The sequence below is a fragment of the Scyliorhinus torazame genome, chromosome 6 (assembly GCF_047496885.1).
Source record: "Scyliorhinus torazame isolate Kashiwa2021f chromosome 6, sScyTor2.1, whole genome shotgun sequence".
NCBI lineage: Eukaryota > Metazoa > Chordata > Chondrichthyes > Carcharhiniformes > Scyliorhinidae > Scyliorhinus > Scyliorhinus torazame.
In genome coordinates, this window is record NC_092712.1 from 74083510 (window position 1) to 74101207 (window position 17698).

General features: G+C 57.3%; 1 protein-coding gene across 6 annotated transcripts in view; it reads left to right on the forward strand.

The window, feature by feature from the left end:
- Positions 1-17698, forward strand: part of pard3aa (par-3 family cell polarity regulator alpha, a) — a 1126646-nt gene that overhangs the window by 743904 nt on the left and 365044 nt on the right. For all 6 annotated transcript variants that reach the window (XM_072508331.1, XM_072508330.1, XM_072508326.1 and 3 more), the window contains exon 13: positions 193-381. In XM_072508331.1, coding sequence (XP_072364432.1) covers positions 193-381 — 189 coding nt within the window. The remainder of the gene's footprint in view (positions 1-192; positions 382-17698) is intronic.

Sequence of the window (17698 nt, forward strand, 5' to 3'; positions counted from 1 at the left end):
TTGGGAATGAATTAATGCCAACAGCAAAATGCAGTTCAAATAGTTTATTGCCTTTGAAATGTTGTCTAATCTATTAATAAGGAAGGAAGCTACCTCATTTAGTATTTGATTTAAAAGCTGATGTACAACAGACAATATTTTGAAAATCTAACCTGTTTTATGTTTATGTACATTTATATTTTTCTATATTAGAAAGCAGAGGATGATGATTTAGTACTTACACCTGATGGTACCAGGGAGTTCTTGACTTTTGAAATTCCTCTCAATGACACTGGATCTGCAGGTCTTGGGGTTAGTGTCAAAGGTAATCGATCAAAAGAGAACCATGCTGATTTGGGCATATTTGTGAAGTCCATCATCAATGGAGGAGCAGCATCCAAGGTAAGTCAGTTTGGCATCCAGGAGCTAATTAAGTCTAATAATGATTTGTTTAAAGGATACATGAACAAAAATGTTGGTTGTTGCAAATGTTATCCTACCCCCGCCCTCCACTCTGCAGAACATGCTGACTCCCTAATGCGATATAGTACTTGCTGGGTTCCAGTCACCTTCTGGCATCTCATTAGAATGTGAGTCTTGAGTAGCATCAGGTGAGCCTGATCCTATCCTCACAAGAGATCTGCACATCTACACCCTATTATAGAAAGGATATTATTAAACTAGAAAGAGTGCAGAAAAGATTTACATTTAATAGGATGCTATCGGGACTTAATGGTTTGAGTTAGAAGGAGAGGCTGGATCGACTGGGACTTTTCTCCCTGGAGAGTAGGAGGCTTAGAGCTGATCTTACAGAGGTCTAGAAAATAATGAGGGGCATAGATAAGGTAGATAGTCAACATCTTTTCCCAGAGGTAGGGGAGTCTAAAGCTAGAGGGCATAGGTTTAAGGTGAGAGGAGAGAAATACAAAAGGGTCCAGACTTTCTCGAACACAGAGGGTGGTGAGTGTCTGGAATGAGCTGTCAGATGCAGCAGTAGAGGCACATACAATGTTGTCCATTTGGACAGTTTTATGGGTAAGATGGGTATGGAGGGATATGGGCCAAATGTGGGCAATTGGGACTAGCTTAATGGTAAAAACTGGGTGGCATGGACAAGTTGGCCGAAGAGCCTGTCTCCACGTTGTAATCCTTTATGATTCTATGTGCGGTTCAAGTAGAGGCCACTGTAGCATGACAGAAACAAAGACCCTAACTGAGTTTCCTGCCCCCTTACCCAAGATTTCTCGGATACATCAGCACTTCTACTGGCACAATGGCTGAGAGCAGATAAGTTAGCACTGATCAACAAAAACCTCCACACCCCTTCCCCTGAATAGAACAATATGGCACTTGTCACTCAATAACTTCACTTAATCATTGAAATTCAACTTAATGAAGATTTGAAAGTTGACGCAGTTGTTGACAGCTGCTTAATATGTACTCTTCAACATTTCTGATATCGTTCAAAGATCATCCGTCCAGAATCTTCTGGCAAGTTTCAGTTTAACTACAGCATTTCAAAAAAATTCATGCAGCACAGTAGCATTGTGGATAGCACAATTGCTTCACAGCTCCAGGGTCCCAGGTTCGATTCCGGCTTGGGTCACTGTCTGTGCGGAGTCAGCACATCCTCCCCGTGTGTGCGTGGGTTTCCTCCGGTGCTCCGGTTTCCTCCCGCAGTCCAAAGATGTGCAGGTTAGGTGGATTGGCGATGATAAATTGCCCTTTGTGTCCAAAATCTCCCTTAGTGTTGTTTGGAGTTACTGGGTTATGGGGATAGGGTGGAGGTGTTGACCTTGGGTCGGGTGCTCTTTCCAAGAGCCGGTGCAGACTCGATGGGCCGAATGGCCTCCTTCTGCACTGTAAATTCTATGTGGGCATCTTTGGCTGGGTGACCATTTGTTGCTCATCTGTAACTGCCCTCCATTTCAGAAGGCATTTGAGAGCCAACCACTTCTCTCTGGATCCGGAGTCACGTGTAGGCCAGACAGGGTAAGGCGGCAGATTTCCTTCCCTGAAGGACGTCAGTGAACCAAATGAGTTTTTACAACAATCAACAATGGTTTCGTGATCATCATTAGGCTTTTAATTCGAGATTTTTTTAAAATGGAATTCAAATTTCACCATTTGCCATGGTGGGATTTGAACCCCGGTCCCCAAATCTTGCCCTCGTTTTCTGGACTACTAGTCTAGTGAAAATACCGCCACTTCACCACCTCCCAGCATACAGGCTGTTCTGTTTTTTTTCCCTGAAGAAGTTTGTACATCAATGATTTATGCAGATTTTAATCAGGAACATTTAAAAATCTATGCCCAGAATTATAGCAAACAAGTAGCTCTTCAAATGAGTGAGCAAATGATCAGATGTAAATCTTTTTTAAAAAATTGTAAATCCTGCAGAGAGAAAGGTGAAGTGGTTTGTTGCGATAAGTATACAAACATTTACAAGGGGGTAAAAGAAAATTATGATTTTAACATCAGTAAGAAATTCTTTCGGTATTACATCAACTAATGTGAGTGCCAATGACCTTGAAGCCAATGATTCAAAAATTTCAAATGAGCATAAAATCAGTATTGCGATGGAACACTTTATACCTGTAGTTACTGGACAAGGCGGTGAAAATGCCTGCCCTAAATAGTGGCAATCAAATTAGAATTAGCAACTCTTTGAAATATGATTAAAGTCTTAAGGCGCAATCTAACGGCCATGCCAAGCCGGGTATGAATCCTTGTGAGCCGATTAGATCACTGGAGTATCCAAAATCCGGAATTATGCCAGGCACCGACCGGTTTCCGAGCTAACCGGCGGGCACCCGTAAGCGAGATCCCGATCCCACAGCAATGTGACAAGAAACCAATAATCTCCAACTTAGGCCAATCTCCATATCGTAAACGGGAAGGACCCCCTATCTTCTCTCGTGATGTAACCGGCTCCACAGCAAGCGATCACGTGGGCAGTGATTAGTAGTGGTCCGCACAAACGTGGACCAGGCATCACGGCATCTGGGGGGCTGGGGGGGGTGGTCTCCCAGGCCATTGGAGATCACTGGGTGGTCAGGGAAAGGGCAGGGTGGCGCCCTGGCTTTCCCTCTGCCATCTGTGCACATTGGCACTGCCACCCTGACACTGCCAAGGTACCCAAGTGACATTGGCAGGAGCAGTGTCAAGGGTGGCAGTGCCAAGGGTCAGCACCTAAGGGGGGGGCATGCACAGGAAAGGAAGGTTGGGGAAGGGTTATGAAGCGTGGGGGGGTGGTGAAGGGGGGGCATGAAAGAGCCTCCAGGAGGTTTGGGGGATGTGAAGGATGGGGGGTCCTGATGGGGAAGGGGGCTGAAGAGAGACAAGGGAAGGTCTAAAAGGGGGGTCCTGAGCGACCCCATAGTGGCGTATCCTCGCTTGGTGGGTGTGGGGTAATGCCCATTTGTGTGGTGGGTAACATTGCCCGTGGGTGGGTGGGGTAACATTGCCCATGGGTGGGGGGGGCGGGGGGGGGTGCGGGTCTGGGGTACCTTCAAGGTCACAGAGATCGGGTAACCTTTTCAAAATGGTGGCCCAATCTCTGAGGAGTCGATCTGGCAAGCATGTTCAGCTCCCCGGTGATGGAAAAAATTCTTAAGTATGGGCCTGACCCGGGGGAAACTCCCCAGGGCTCAAAGAAGTGGTTAATTGTGGTTAGCTAGCCGTGGGGAACTCATCGACAGAGCCGGGGGGAAATACCCAGCAAAACCCACCACAAATACCACTTACAAACCTTTCCGTTAGATTGCGCCCTTAGTCTTTGAAAATGGGTTTGAACAAAGACTCAAATAAAACCCCTAGCATGTGAGACATTTATTCATGAGTTTCAAGAATAATTCATTCTACTTGGATTATCTGGCAAGATGCAGCTAACATGCATTCATATTTCCTGAACAAATTCTGTATGCCTTTTCAGAAAGTTATCCCTTCATTAGCACATGGACTGATATAGATTTCAATAATTAGTCTTTTACCATTTCTTTCTTTCTTAATAGATATTTAACCCCCCCCCCCCCCCCCCCCGCAATCTTATCCACCTTTCCTTAACCTTTCTCTTCTTTGCTTCCCCCTTCCCCTTCCCCCACATCTACAGTTCACCCTCTGATGTTAGTTTCCCTGCTGTTTGACCTTTCACACCTTTTGTTCTCTCTGGGGTCTGCCTTGAGCAGTCTTTCCCCTTGGTTTCTGTGGCTATTAGCACCCGGTTTCCCTGGGTTTCTGTGGCTATGACTCATCTTTCATTCTCACTCCACAGTATAAATATTTCCCACTTTCTCTGTCTGTTACCTTTGACAAAGAGTCACCGGACTCGAAAGGTTAGCTTCTTTCTCTCCCAACAGATGCTGCCAGACCTGCTGAGATTTTCCAGCATTTTCCCTTTCGTTTCAGATTCCAGCATATGCAGTAATTTGCTTTTATTCAATAATTAGTAAATTCCATTGTGGAGATAGTCAAATAGTAAATAAAAACAGTAATTAAGAAAAGAAAATTTAAACACGCAGGATTACATTTACATGATTTAGAATTACTACTACAAAACATTTCAGACATCGACTGTTTTCTCTCTCTCTCTGTCTCTCTCTCTCTCTCTCAGCACTCACTCCTCTCTGCACTCACTCCTCTCTCTCCGCGCTCACTCCTCTCTCTCCGCGCTCACTCCTCTCTCTCCGCGCTCACTCCTCTCTCTCCGCGCTCACTCCTCTCTCTCCGCGCTCACTCCTCTCTCTCCGCGCTCACTCCTCTCTCTCCGCGCTCACTCCTCTCGCTCCGCGCTCACTCCTCTCGCTCCGCGCTCTCTCCTCTCGCTCCGCGCTCACTCCTCTCGCTCCGCGCTCACTCCTCTCTCCACGCTCACTCCTCTCTCTCCACGCTCACTCCTCTCTCTCCGCGCTCACTCCTCTCTCTCCGCGCTCACTCCTCTCTCTCCACGCTCACTCCTCTCCGCGCTCACTCCTCTCGCTCCGCGCTCACTCCTCTCTCAGCACGCTCTCTCTCTCAGCGCTCTCTCAGCGCGCTCTCTCTCTCTCAGCGTGCTCTCTCTCAGCGCGCTCTTTCTCAGCGCGCTCTCAGCGCGCTCTCTCTTAGCGCGCTCTCTCTCTCAGCGCGCTCTCTCTCTCAGCGCGCTCTCTCTCTCAGCGCGCTCTCTCTCTCAGCGCGCTCTCTCTCTCAGCGCGCTCTCTCTCTCAGCGCGCTCTCTCTCTCAGCACGCTCTCTCTCTCTCAGCGTGCTCTCTCTCTCAGCGCGCTCTCTCTCAACGCTCTCTCTCAGCACTCAGCGCTCTCTCTCAGTGCTCTCTCTAAGCACGCTCTCTCCGCACGCTCTCTCTCTCTCTGCACCCTCTCTCCGCTTGCTCTCCGCATGCTCTCCACGGGCTCTATCCGCACGCTCGCTCTCGCGTGCTCGCTCCGCCTGCTCTCTCCGTGCGCTTTCTCTCTCCGCGCGCTTTCTCTCTCAGCACGCTCTCTCTCAGCGGCTCTCTCAGCGCTCTCTCTCTCTCTCTCTCTCTCTCTCAGCGTGCTCTCTCTCATCCCGCTTTTCTGTCAGCACTCTCTCCCGCTCTTCTGTCAGCGCTCTCTCTCTAAGCGCTCTTTCTCTCAGCGCTCTCTCTCAGCATGCTCTCTCTCAGCGTGCTCTCTCTCTCTCAGCGCGCTCTCACTCTCTCATCACGCTCTCTCTCTCAGCACGTTCTCTCTCTCAGCACGCTCTCTCTCTCAGCACGCTCTCTCAGCGTGCTCTCCCTCTCAGTGCGCTCTCTCAACGTGCTCTTCCTCTCAGCGCGCTCTCCCCCTCAGCGCGCTCTCCCTCTCAGCGCGCTCTCCCTCTCAGCGCGCTCTCCCTCTCAGCGCGCTCTCCCTCTCAGCGCGCTCTCCCTCTCAGCGCGCTCTCCCTCTCAGCGCGCTCTCCCTCTCAGCGCGCTCTCCCTCTCAGCGCGCTCTCCCTCTCAGCGCGCTCTCCCTCTCAGCGCGCTCTCCCTCTCAGCGCGCTCTCCCTCTCAGCGCGCTCTCCCTCTCTCAGCGCGCTCTCACTCTCTCATCACGCTCTCACTCTCTCAGCACGTTCTCTCTCTCAGCGCGCTCTCTCACTCAGCGCGTTATCTCAGCACGCTCTCTCTCAGCGCTCTCTCTCAGCGCCCTCCCTCAGCGCCCTCCCTCAGCGCGCTCTCCCTCTCAGCGCGCTCTCCCTCTCAGCGCGCTCTCCCTCTCAGCGCGCTCTCCCTCTCTCATCACGCTCTCACTCTCTCAGCACGTTCTCTCTCTCAGCGCGCTCTCTCACTCAGCGCGTTCTCTCAGCACGCTCTCTCTCAGCGCTCTCTCTCAGCGCCCTCCCTCAGCGCCCTCCCTCAGCGCGCTCTCCCTCTCAGCGCGCTCTCCCTCTCAGCGTGCTCTCCCTCTCAGCGCGCTCTCCCTCTCAGCGCGCTCTCCCTCTCAGCGCGCTCTCCCTCTCAGCGCGCTCTCCCTCTCAGCGCGCTCTCCCTCTCAGCGCGCTCTCCCTCTCAGCGCGCTCTCCCTCTCAGCATGCTCTCTCTCTCAGCATGCTCTCTCTCTCAGTGCGCTCTCTCTCTCAGCGCGCTCTCTCTCTCTCAGCGCGCTCTCTCACTCAGCGCGTTCTCTCAGCGCGTTCTCTCAGCGCGTTCTCTCAGCGCGTTCTCTCAGCGCGTTCTCTCAGCACGCTCTCTCTCAGCGCTCTCTCTCAGCGCCCTCCCTCAGCGCTCTCTCAGCGCTCTCATCCTGCAGTCAGCGCTCTCACAGCGTGCTCCCTCTCAGCGTGCTCTCTCTCTCAGCGCGCTCTCTCTCTCAGCAGGCTCTCTCTCAGCGCGCTCTATCTGTCTCAGCGCGCTCACTCTGTCTCAGCGCGCTCACTCCTCTCGCTCCGCGCTCACTCCTCTCGCTCCGCGCTCGCTCCACGCTCACTCCTCTCCCTCCGCGCTCACTCCTCTCTCTCTCCGCGCGCTTTCTCTCTCCGCACGCATTCTCTCTCAGCACGCTCTCTCTCTCAGCGTGCTCTCTCTCATCCCGCTCTTCTGTCAGCGCTCTCTCTCTCATCCCGCTCTTCTGTCAGCGTGCTCTCTCTCATCCCGCTCTTCTGTCAGCACTCTCTCTCATCCCGCTCTTCTGTCAGCGCTCTCTCTCTAAGCGCTCTTTCTCTCAGCGCTCTCTCTCTCTCATCACGCTCTCTCGCTCAGCATGCGCTCTCTCTCAGCACGCTGTCTTGCTCTGCACGCTCTCTCTCTCAGCGCGCTCTCTCTCAGCACGCGCTCTCTCTCTCAGCACGCGCTCTCTCTCAGCACGCTCTCTGTCTCGGCAGCTCTCACTCACGGCACGCTCTCTGTCTCAGCACGCTCTCTCTCTCGGCACGCTCTCTCTTTCAGCGCACTCTCTGTCTCAGCGCGCTCTTCTCAGCGCGCTCTCTGTCTCAGCGCGCTCTTCTCAGCGCGCTCTCTGTCTCAGCGCGCTCTCTGTCTCAGCGCGCTCTCTGTCTCAGCGCGTTCTCTGTCTCAGCGCGTTCTCTGTCTCAGCGCGTTCTCTGTCTCAGCGCGCTCTCTGTCTCAGCGCGCTCTCTGTCTCAGCGCGCTCTCTGTCTCAGCGCGCTCTCTGTCTCAGCGCGCTCTCTCTCTCAGCGCGCTCTCTCTCTCAGCGCGCTTTCTGTCTCAGCGCGCTCTCTCTCTCAGCGCGCTCTCTCTCTAAGCGCTCTCTCTCTCTCTCTCAGGGCGCTCTCTCTCTCAGGGCGCTCTCTCTCTCAGGGCGCTCTCTATCTCAGGGCGCTCTCTATCTCAGCACGCGCTCTCTCCGCGCCCTCTGTCTCGGCGGCTCTCACTCAGGGCGCGCTCTCTGTCTCAGCACGCTCTCTCAGCGCGCTCTCTCTCTCAGCATGCTCTCCCTCTCAGCGCGCTCTCTCTCTAAGCGCGCTCTCTCTCTAAGCGCGCTCTCTCTCTAAGCGTGCTCTCTCTCTCTCACTCAGGGCGCTCTCTCTGCGCTCTCTCTCTCTCATCGCGCTCTCTGTCTCAGCACGCTCTCTCTCTTGGCACGCACTCTCTCTTGGCACGCTCTCTCTTCTCAGCGCGCTCTCTGTCTCAGCGCGCTCTCTCTCTCAGCGCGCTCTCTCTCAGCGCGCACTCATTCTCAGCGCGCTCTCTCTCTCTCAGCGCGCTCTCTTTCTCAGCGCGCTCTCTCTCAGCATGCTCTCTCTCAGCGCGCTCTTTCTCTCAGCGCGCTCTCTCAGCGCGCACTCATTCTCAGCGCGCACACTGCGCTCTCTCAGCACGCTCTCTGACTCGGCGCGCTCTCTGTCTCAGCGCGCTCTCTGTCTCGGCGCGCCCTCAGTCTCGACGCGCCCTCAGTCTCGACGCGCCCTCAGTCTCAACGCGCTCTCTGTCTCAGCGCGCTCTGTCTCTCGGCGCGCTCTCTGTCTCAGCGTTCTCTCTCATCGCGCTCTCTGTCTCAGCGCTCTCTCTCTCAGCGCTCTCTCTCAGCGCGCTCTCTGTCTCAGCGTGCTCTCTGCCTCAGCGCGCTCTCTCTCTCAGCGCGCTCTCTCTCTCAGCACGCTCTCTCTCTCAGTGCGCTCTCTGTCTCAGCGCGCTCTCTGTCTCAGCGCGCTCTCTGTCTCAGCGCGCTCTCTGTCTCAGCGCGCTCTCTGTCTCAGCGCGCTCTCTGTCTCAGCGCGCTCTCTGTCTCAGCGCGCTCTCTGTCTCAGCGTGCTCTCTCTCTCAGCGTGCCCTCTCTGCGCTCTCTCTCTCTCAGCGCTCTCTCTCTCTCTCAGCGCTCTCACTCTCGGCGCGCTCTCTGTCTCAGCACGCTCTCTCTCTCGGCGCGCTCTCTGTCTCAGCACACTCTCTCTCTCGGCGCGCTCTCTCTTTCAACGCACTCTCTGTCTCAGCGTGATCTCTCTGCGCTCTCAGCGCACTCTCTCTCTCAGCGCGCTCTCTCTGCACTCTGTCTCGGCGCGCTCTCTGTCTCGGCGCGCTCTCTGTCTCGGCGCGCTCTCTGTCTCGGCGCGCTCTCTGTCTCGGCGCGCTCTCTGTCTCGGCGCGCTCTCTGTCTCGGCGCGCTCTCTGTCTCGGCACGCTCTCTGTCTCGGCGCGCTCTCTGTCTCGGCGCGCTCTCTGTCTCGGCGCGCTCTCTGTCTCGGCGCGCTCTCTGTCTCGGCGCGCTCTCTGTCTCGGCGCGCTCTCTGTCTCGGCGCGCTCTCTGTCTCGGCGCGCTCTCTGTCTCGGCGCGCTCTCTGTCTCGGCGCGCTCTCTGTCTCGGCGCGCTCTCTGTCTCGGCGCGCTCTCTGTCTCGGCGCGCTCTCTGTCTCGGCGCGCTCTCTGTCTCGGCGCGCTCTCTGTCTCGGCGCGCTCTCTGTCTCGGCGCGCTCTCTGTCTCGGCGCGCTCTCTGTCTCGGCGCGCTCTCTGTCTCGGCGCGCTCTCTGTCTCGGCGCGCTCTCTGTCTCGGCGCGCTCTCTGTCTCGGCGCGCTCTCTGTCTCGGCACGCTCTCTCTCTGCGCGCTCTCTCTTTCAGCGCATTCTCCGTGAGCTTTCTCTCTCCGCACGCTTTCTCTCTCCGCACGCCTTTTCTCTCCGTGCGTCTTTTCTCTCCGCGCGCCCTCTCGCTCCGCGCGCCCTCTCGCTCCGCGCGCCCTCTCGCTCCGCGCGCCCTCTCGCTCAGCGCGCCCTCTCGCTCAGCGCGCCCTCTCGCTCAGCGCGCCCTCTCGCTCCGCGCGCCCTCTCGCTCCGCACGCACTCTCTCTCTGCGAGCTCTCTCAGCGGGAGCTCTCTCCCTCTCTCCCTCTCTTTCAGCGCACTCTCTCTCAGAGCGCTGTCTCTCTCCGCGCTCTCTGTCTCGGCGCGCTCTCACTCTCGGCGCGCTCTCTGTCTCAGCACTCCCTCTCTCTCGGCGCGCTCTCTCTTTCAGCGTGCTCTCTGTTTCAGCATGCTCTCTGTGTCTGCGCGCTCTCTGTCTCAGCGCGCTCTCTGTCTCAGCGCGCTCTCTGTCTCAGCGCGCTCTCTGTCTCAGCGCGCTCTCTGTCTCAGCGCGCTCTCTGTCTCAGCGCGCTCTCTGTCTCAGCGCGCTCTCTGTCTCAGCGCGCTCTCTGTCTCAGCGCGCTCTCTGTCTCAGCGCGCTCTCTGTCTCAGCGCGCTCTCTGTCTCAGCGCGCTCTCTGTCTCAGCGCGCTCTCTGTCTCAGCGCGCTCTCTGTCTCAGCGCGCTCTCTGTCTCAGCGCGCTCTCTGTCTCAGCGTGCTCTCTGTCTCAGCGCACGCTCTCTCTCAGCGCGCTCTCTCTCTCAGCGCGCTCTCTCTCTCAGCGCGCTCTCTCAGCGCGCTCTCTCTCAGCGCGCTCTCTCTCAGCGCGCTCTCTCTCAGCGCGCTCTCTCTCAGTGCGCTCTCTCTCTCAGCGCGCTCTCTCTCTCAGCGCGCTCTCTCTCTCAGCGCGCTCTCTCTCTCAGCGCGCTCTCTCTCTCAGCGCGCTCTCTCTCTCAGCGCGCTCTCTCTCTCTGCGCGCTCTCTATCTCTGCGCGCTCTCTCTCTCAGCGCGCTCTCTCTCATTGTGCTCTCTCTCAGCGGCTCTCTCTCTCAGCATGCTCTCTTTGTCAGCGCGTTCTCTCAATAGCGTGTTCTCTCAATAGCACTCTCTCTCTCTCAGCGCGCTCTCTCTCTCAGCGCGCTCTCTCTCTCAGCGCGCTCTCTCTCTCAGCGCACTCTCTCTCTCAGCGCGCTCTCTCTCTCAGCACGTGCTCTATCTCAGCGCGCTCTGTCTCTCAGCGCGCTGTCTCTCAGGACGCTCTCTCTCCACACGCTGTCTCTCTCACCGCGCTGTCTCAGCGCGCTCTCTCAGCGCGCACTCTCAGCGCTTTCTCTCAGCGCTCTCTCCTCACCCACTCTCAGCACGCTCTCTCTCTCAGCGCACTCTCTATCTCAGCGCTCTCTCTCACCGCGCTCTTTCTCTCAGCGTGCTCTTTCTCTCAGCGTGCTCTTTCTCTCAGCGTGCTCTTTCTCTCAGCGCGCTCTTTCTCTCAGCCCGCTCTTTCTCTCAGCCCGCTCTTTCAGTGCACTCTTTCTCTCCGCGCGCTCTTCCTCTCAGCGCGCTTTCTCTCTCTCAGCGCGCTCTCTCTCTCCGCGCGCTTTCTCTCTCCGCTCTCTCCGCGCTCTCTCTCTCTCCGCGCGCTCTTTCCGCACGCTCGCTGTCTCCTCACGCTCTCTCTTCACGTGGTCTCTCTCTCCGTGCGCTTTCTGTCTCTGCGTGCTTTCTTTCTCCGCGCGCTTTTGCTCTCCACGCACTTTCTCTCCGCACGCTTTCTCTCTCCGCGCGCCTTTTCTCTCCGCACGCTCTCTCTCAGCGCTCTCTCTCAGCGCCCTCCCTCAGCGCTCTCTCAGCGCTCTCATCCTGCAGTCAGCGCTCTCACAGCGTGCTCCCTCTCAGCGTGCTCTCTCTCTCAGCGCGCTCTCTCTCTCAGCAGGCTCTCTCTCAGCGCGCTCTCTCTGTCTCAGCGCGCTCACTCTGTCTCAGCGCGCTCACTCCTCTCGCTCCGCGCTCACTCCTCTCGCTCCGCGCTCGCTCCACGCTCACTCCTCTCCCTCCGCGCTCACTCCTCTCTCTCTCCGCGCGCTTTCTCTCTCCGCGCGCATTCTCTCTCAGCACGCTCTCTCTCTCTCTCAGCGGCTCTCTCGGCGTGCTCTCTCTCTCAGCGTGCTCTCTCTCATCCCGCTCTTCTGTCAGCGCTCTCTCTCTCATCCCGCTCTTCTGTCAGCGTGCTCTCTCTCATCCCGCTCTTCTGTCAGCACTCTCTCTCATCCCGCATTTCTGTCAGCGCTCTCTCTCTAAGCGCTCTCTCTAAGCGCTCTTTCTCTCAGCGCTCTCTCTCTCTCATCACGCTCTCTCGCTCAGCATGCGCTCTCTCTCAGCACGCTGTCTTGCTCTGCACGCTCTCTCTCTCAGCGCGCTCTCTCTCTCAGCACGCGCTCTCTCTCTCAGCACGCGCTCTCTCTCAGCACGCTCTCTCTCTCAGCGCGCTCTCTGTCTCAGCACGCTCTCTCTCTAAGCGCGCTCTCTCTCTCTCTCTCTCTCAGGGCGCTCTCTCTGCGCTCTCTCTCTCTCAGCGCGCTCTCTATCTCAGCACGCGCTCTCTCTCCGCGCTCTCTGTCTCGGCAGCTCTCACTCACGGCACGCTCTCTGTCTCAGCACGCTCTCTCTCTCGGCACGCTCTCTCTTTCAGCGCACTCTCTGTCTCAGCGCGCTCTTCTCAGCGCGCTCTCTGTCTCAGCGCGCTCTCTGTCTCAGCGCGCTCTCTGTCTCAGCGCGCTCTCTGTCTCAGCGCGTTCTCTGTCTCAGCGCGTTCTCTGTCTCAGCACGTTCTCTGTCTCAGCGCGTTCTCTGTCTCAGCGCGCTCTCTCTCAGCGCGCTCTCTGTCTCAGCGCGCTCTCTCTCAACGCGCTCTCTGTCTCAGCGCTCTCTCTGTCTCAGCGCTCTCTCTGTCTCAGCGCGCTCTCTGTCTCAGCGCGCTCTCTGTCTCAGCGCGCTCTCTGTCTCAGCGCGCTCTCTGTCTCAGCGCGCTCTCTGTCTCAGCGCGCTCTCTGTCTCAGCGCGCTCTCTGTCTCAGCGCGCTCTCTCTCTCAGCGCGCTCTCTCTCTCAGCGCGCTCTCTCTCTCAGCGCGCTCTCTCTCAGCGCGCTCTCTCTCTCAGCGCGCTTTCTGTCTCCGCACGCTCTCTCTCTCAGCGCGCTCTCCCTCTCAGCGCGCTCCCTCTCTAAGCGCGCTCTCTCTCTCTCTCTCAGCGCGCTCTCCCTCTCAGCGCGCTCCCTCTCTAAGCGCGCTCTCTCTCTCTCTCTCAGGGCGCTCTCTCTCTCAGCGCGCTCTCTATCTCAGCACGCGCTCTCTCCGCGCCCTCTGTCTCGGCGGCTCTCACTCAGGGCGCGCTCTCTGTCTCAGCACGCTCTCTCAGCGCGCTCTCTCAGCACGCTCTCCCTCTCAGCGCGCTCTCTCTCTAAGCGCGCTCTCTCTCTAAGCGCGCTCTCTCTCTAAGCGCGCTCTCTCTCTCTCTCTCTCACTCAGGGCGCTCTCTCTCTCAGCGCGCTCTCTCTCTCTGTCTCAGCACGGTCTCTCTCTTGGCACGCACTCTCTCTTGGCACGCTCTCTGTCTCAGCGCGCTCTCTCTCTCAGCGCGCTCTCTCTCAGCGCGCACTCATTCTCAGCGCGCGCTCTCTCTCTCAGCGCGCTCTCTTTCTCAGCACGCTCTCTTTCTCAGCGCGCTCTCTCTCAGCATGCTCTCTCTCTCAGCGCGCTCTCTTTCTCAGCGCGCTCTTTCTCTCAGCGCGCTCTCTCAGCGCGCACTCATTCTCAGCGCGCACACTGCGCTCTCTCAGCACGCTCTCTGACTCGGCGCGCTCTCTGTCTCAGCGCGCTCTCTGTCTCGGCGAGCCCTCAGTCTCGACGCGCCCTCAGTCTCAACGCGCTCTCTGTCTCAGCGCGCTCTGTCTCTCGGCGCGCTCTCTGTCTCAGCGTTCTCTCTCAGCGCGCTCTCTGTCTCAGCGCTCTCTCTCTCTCAGCGCTCTCTCTCTCAGCGCTCTCTTAGCGCGCTCTCTGTCTCAGCGTGCTCTCTCTCTCAGCGCGCTCTCTCTCTCAACGCGCTCTTTGTCTCAGCGCGCTCTTTGTCTCAGCGCGCTCTTTGTCTCAGCGCGCTCTTTGTCTCAGCGCGCTCTTTGTCTCAGCGCGCTCTTTGTCTCAGCGCGCTCTTTGTCTCAGCGCGCTCTCTGTCTCAGCGCGCTCCCTGTCTCAGCGCGCTCCCTGTCTCAGCGCGCTCTCTGTCTCAGCGCGCTCTCTCTCTCAGCGTGCCATCTCTGCGCTCTCTCTCTCTCAGCGCTCTCTCTCTCTCAGCGCTCTCTCTCTCTCAGCGCTCTCTGTCTCGGCGCGCTCTCACTCTCGGCGCGCTCTCTGTCTCAGCACGCTCTCTGTCTCGGCGCGCTCTCGCTCTTGGCGCGCTCTCTGTCTCAGCACGCTCTCTCTCTCGGCGCGCTCTCTGTCTCAGCACGCTCTCTCTCTCGGCGCGCTCTCTCTTTCAACGCACTCTCTGTCTCAGCGTGATCTCTCTGCGCTCTCAGCGCACTCTCTCTCTCAGCGCGCTCTCTCTGCACTCTGTCTCGGCGCGCTCTCTGTCTCGGCGCGCTCTCTGTCTCGGCGCGCTCTCTGTCTCGGCGCGCTCTCTGTCTCGGCGCGCTCTCTGTCTCGGCGCGCTCTCTGTCTCGGCGCGCTCTCTGTCTCGGCGCGCTCTCTGTCTCGGCGCGCTCTCTGTCTCGGCGCGCTCTCTGTCTCGGCGCGCTCTCTGTCTCGGCGCGCTCTCTGTCTCGGCGCGCTCTCTGTCTCGGCGCGCTCTCTGTCTCGGCGCGCTCTCTGTCTCGGCGCGCTCTCTGTCTCGGCGCGCTCTCTGTCTCGGCGCGCTCTCTGTCTCGGCGCGCTCTCTGTCTCGGCGCACTCTCTGTCTCGGCGCACTCTCCGTGCGCTTTCTCTCTCCGCACGCCTTTTCTCTCCGCGCGTCTTTTCTCTCCGCGCGCCCTCTCGCTCCGAGCGCCCTCTCGCTCCGCGCGCCCTCTCGCTCAGCGCGCCCTCTCGCTCAGCGCGCCCTCTCGCTCAGCGCGCCCTCTCGCTCCGCACGCACTCTCTCTCTGCGAGCTCTCTCAGCGCTCTCTCTCAGCGGGAGCTCTCTCCCTCTCTCCCTCTCTTTCAGCGCACTCTCTCTCTCAGAGCGCTGTCTCTCTCCGCACTCTCTGTCTCGGCGCGCTCTCACTCTCGGCGCGCTCTCTGTCTCAGCACTCTCTCTCTCTCGGCGCGCTCTCTCTTTCAGCGTGCTCTCTGTTTCAGCATGCTCTCTGTGTCTGCGCGCTCTCTGTCTCAGCGCGCTCTCTGTCTCAGCGCGCTCTCTGTCTCAGCGCGCTCTCTGTCTCAGCGCGCTCTCTGTCTCAGCACGCTCTCTGTCTCAGCGCGCTCTCTGTCTCAGCGTGCTCTCTGTCTCAGCGCACGCTCTCTCTCAGCGCGCTCTCTCTCTCAGCGCGCTCTCTCTCTCAGCGCGCTCTCTCAGCGCGCTCTCTCTCAGCGCGCTCTCTCTCAGTGCGCTCTCTCTCTCAGTGCGCTCTCTCTCTCAGTGCGCTCTCTCACTCAGCGCGCTCTCTCTCTCAGCGCGCTCTCTCTCTCTGCGCTCTCTCTCTCTGCGCGCTCTCTCTCTGCGCGCTCTCTCTCTCTGCGCGCTCTCTCTCTCAGCGCGCTCTCTCTCATTGTGCTCTCTCTCAGCGGCTCTCTCTCTCAGCATGCTCTCTTTGTCAGCGCGTTCTCTCAATAGCGTGTTCTCTCAATAGCGCTCTCTCTCTCAGCGCGCTCTCTCTCTCAGCGCGCTCTCTCTCTCAGCGCACTCTCTCTCTCAGCGCGCTCTCTCTCTCAGCACGTGCTTTCTCTCAGCGCGCTCTCAGCGCGCTCTCTATCTCAGCGCGCTCTGTCTCTCAGCGCGCTGTCTCTCAGGACGCTCTCTCTCCACACGCTGTCTCTCTCACCGCGCTGTCTCAGCGCGCTCTCTCAGCGCGCTCTCTCAGCGCGCACTCTCAGCGCTCTCTCTCAGCGCTCTCTCCTCACCCACTCTCAGCACGCTCTCTCTCTCAGCGCACTCTCTATCTCAGCGCTCTCTCTCACCGCGCTCTTTCTCTCAGCGTGCTCTTTCTCTCAGCGTGCTCTTTCTCTCAGCGTGCTCTTTCTCTCAGCGCGCTCTTTCTCTCAGCCCGCTCTTTCTCTCAGCCCGCTCTTTCAGTGCACTCTTTCTCTCCGCGCGCTCTTCCTCTCAGCGCGCTTTCTCTCTCTCAGCGCGCTCTCTCTCTCCGCGCGCTTTCTCTCTCCGCTCTCTCCGCGCTCTCTCTCCGCATGCTCTCTCTCTCTCCGCGCGCTCTTTCTGCACGCTCGCTGTCTCCTCACGCTCTCTCTTCACGTGGTCTCTCTCTCCGTCCGCTTTCTGTCTCTGCGTGCTTTCTCTCTCCGCGCGCTTTTGCTCTCCACGCACTTTCTCTCCGCACGCTTTCTCTCTCCGCGCGCCTTTTCTCTCCGCGCGCCTTTTCTCTCCGCGCGCCTTTTCTCCCAGCGCGCATTTTCTCTCCGCGCGCATTTTCTCTCCGCGCGCCTTTTCTCTCCGCGCGCCTTTTCTCTCCGCGCGCCTTTTCTCTCCGCGCGCCCTCTCGCTCCACGCGCCCTCTCGCTCCGCGCGCCCTCTCGCTCCGTGCGCCCTCTCGCTCCGTGCGCCCTCTCGCTCCGCGCGCCCTTTCGCTCCGCGCGCCGTCTCGCTTCGCGCGCCCTCTCGCTCCGCGCGCTCTCTCTGCGCGCTCATTCTCTCCGCCTGCGAGCTCCCTCAGCGCTCTCTCGCTCTCTCTCAGCCGGAGGTCTCTCCCCCTCCACGCGCTCTCTCTCTCTCTCTCAACGCGCTCTCTGTGCGTGCTCTCCCTCACTGTTCGCGTTTTCTCTCAGTGCGCTCTCTCTCTCAGCGCGCTCTCTCTCTCAGTGCGCGCACTCTGTCTCTCTCCATTAACCCTCTCACACTCTCTCTCCTCGCTCTCTCCACTGTGGCGAATTCCAAAAGCTTTAGGACAAAACCCTGCTTTCTGAAAAACTGCTTCACTCTGCTTCCTTTCACAGCTCTGCTGCAGCACAGAGCACATTTGAGGGTCTTACATGGCCACTCCCCTCACCACCGCTCCTAATCTTAAATATAAGTCTTCTCTCTCACTGTTAATAACATTGTTTGCAGCATCTATCTGAACTTAACTAAATATAAAAATCCTTCATGTTCTCTGCCCACTCTTGGTCAAAATAAAAAGGAATAACATTTCCCAAGCTTACTTATGACCTTTCCTTAAGTTGTGAACTCTTTGAAATTCAACAGCTAAAAAGCCAAAACCCTACTTATCTCTGAATCATTTATATAGATCGGAAAGAGCTGAGGCACAAACACTGATCCAACAGTTAAACATCCTGCCAACTCGAAAATTGCCCATTTAAACCTGTTCTCTGTTTTCTATCCATTAATCCTCAATACGTGCTAAAATATTACCCCCAATGCCATGAGCGTTAATTTGGTGCCAAGCCGCCTTGTGGGGCAGCATGGTGGCACAGTGGTTAGCACTGCTGCCTCACAGCTCCAGGGTTCCAGGCTCAATTCCAGCCTTGGGTGACTATCTGTGTGGAGTTTGCATTTTCTCCCCGTGTGCGTGGGTTTCCTCCGGGTGCTCCGGTTTCCTCCCAGTCCAAAGATGTGCAGGTTAGGCGGATTGGCCATGCTAAAATTGCCTCTTAGTTTCCAAAAGGTTAGGTGGTGTTACAGGGATAGGGTGGAGGCGTTGAGTGCCCTTTCCAAGGGGCAGTGCAGACCCAATGGTGAATGGCCTCCTTCTGCACTGTGTATTTTATGTTATTCTATGTTATCAAATGCTTTTTGAAAGTCCAGATGCACTGCATCCACCAGTTCCTTCTTAACTAACTTTCTAGGTACAATTTTAAAGAAATCCAACAGATTTGTTGAACACAGTTTTCCCATTCATAAATTTGGTTTGGCTCAGTCCTTTTATCGTGTCTCCAGTAATAGATTCTAACATTTTCACTACAACTGATGTCAGACTATTTCACCTTTCGTCCCCTGCTTTTTCTCTCCCTCCTTCATTGCAAAGCAGAGTTACGTTTGCGGCCTTCTAATATAATATTCTAGG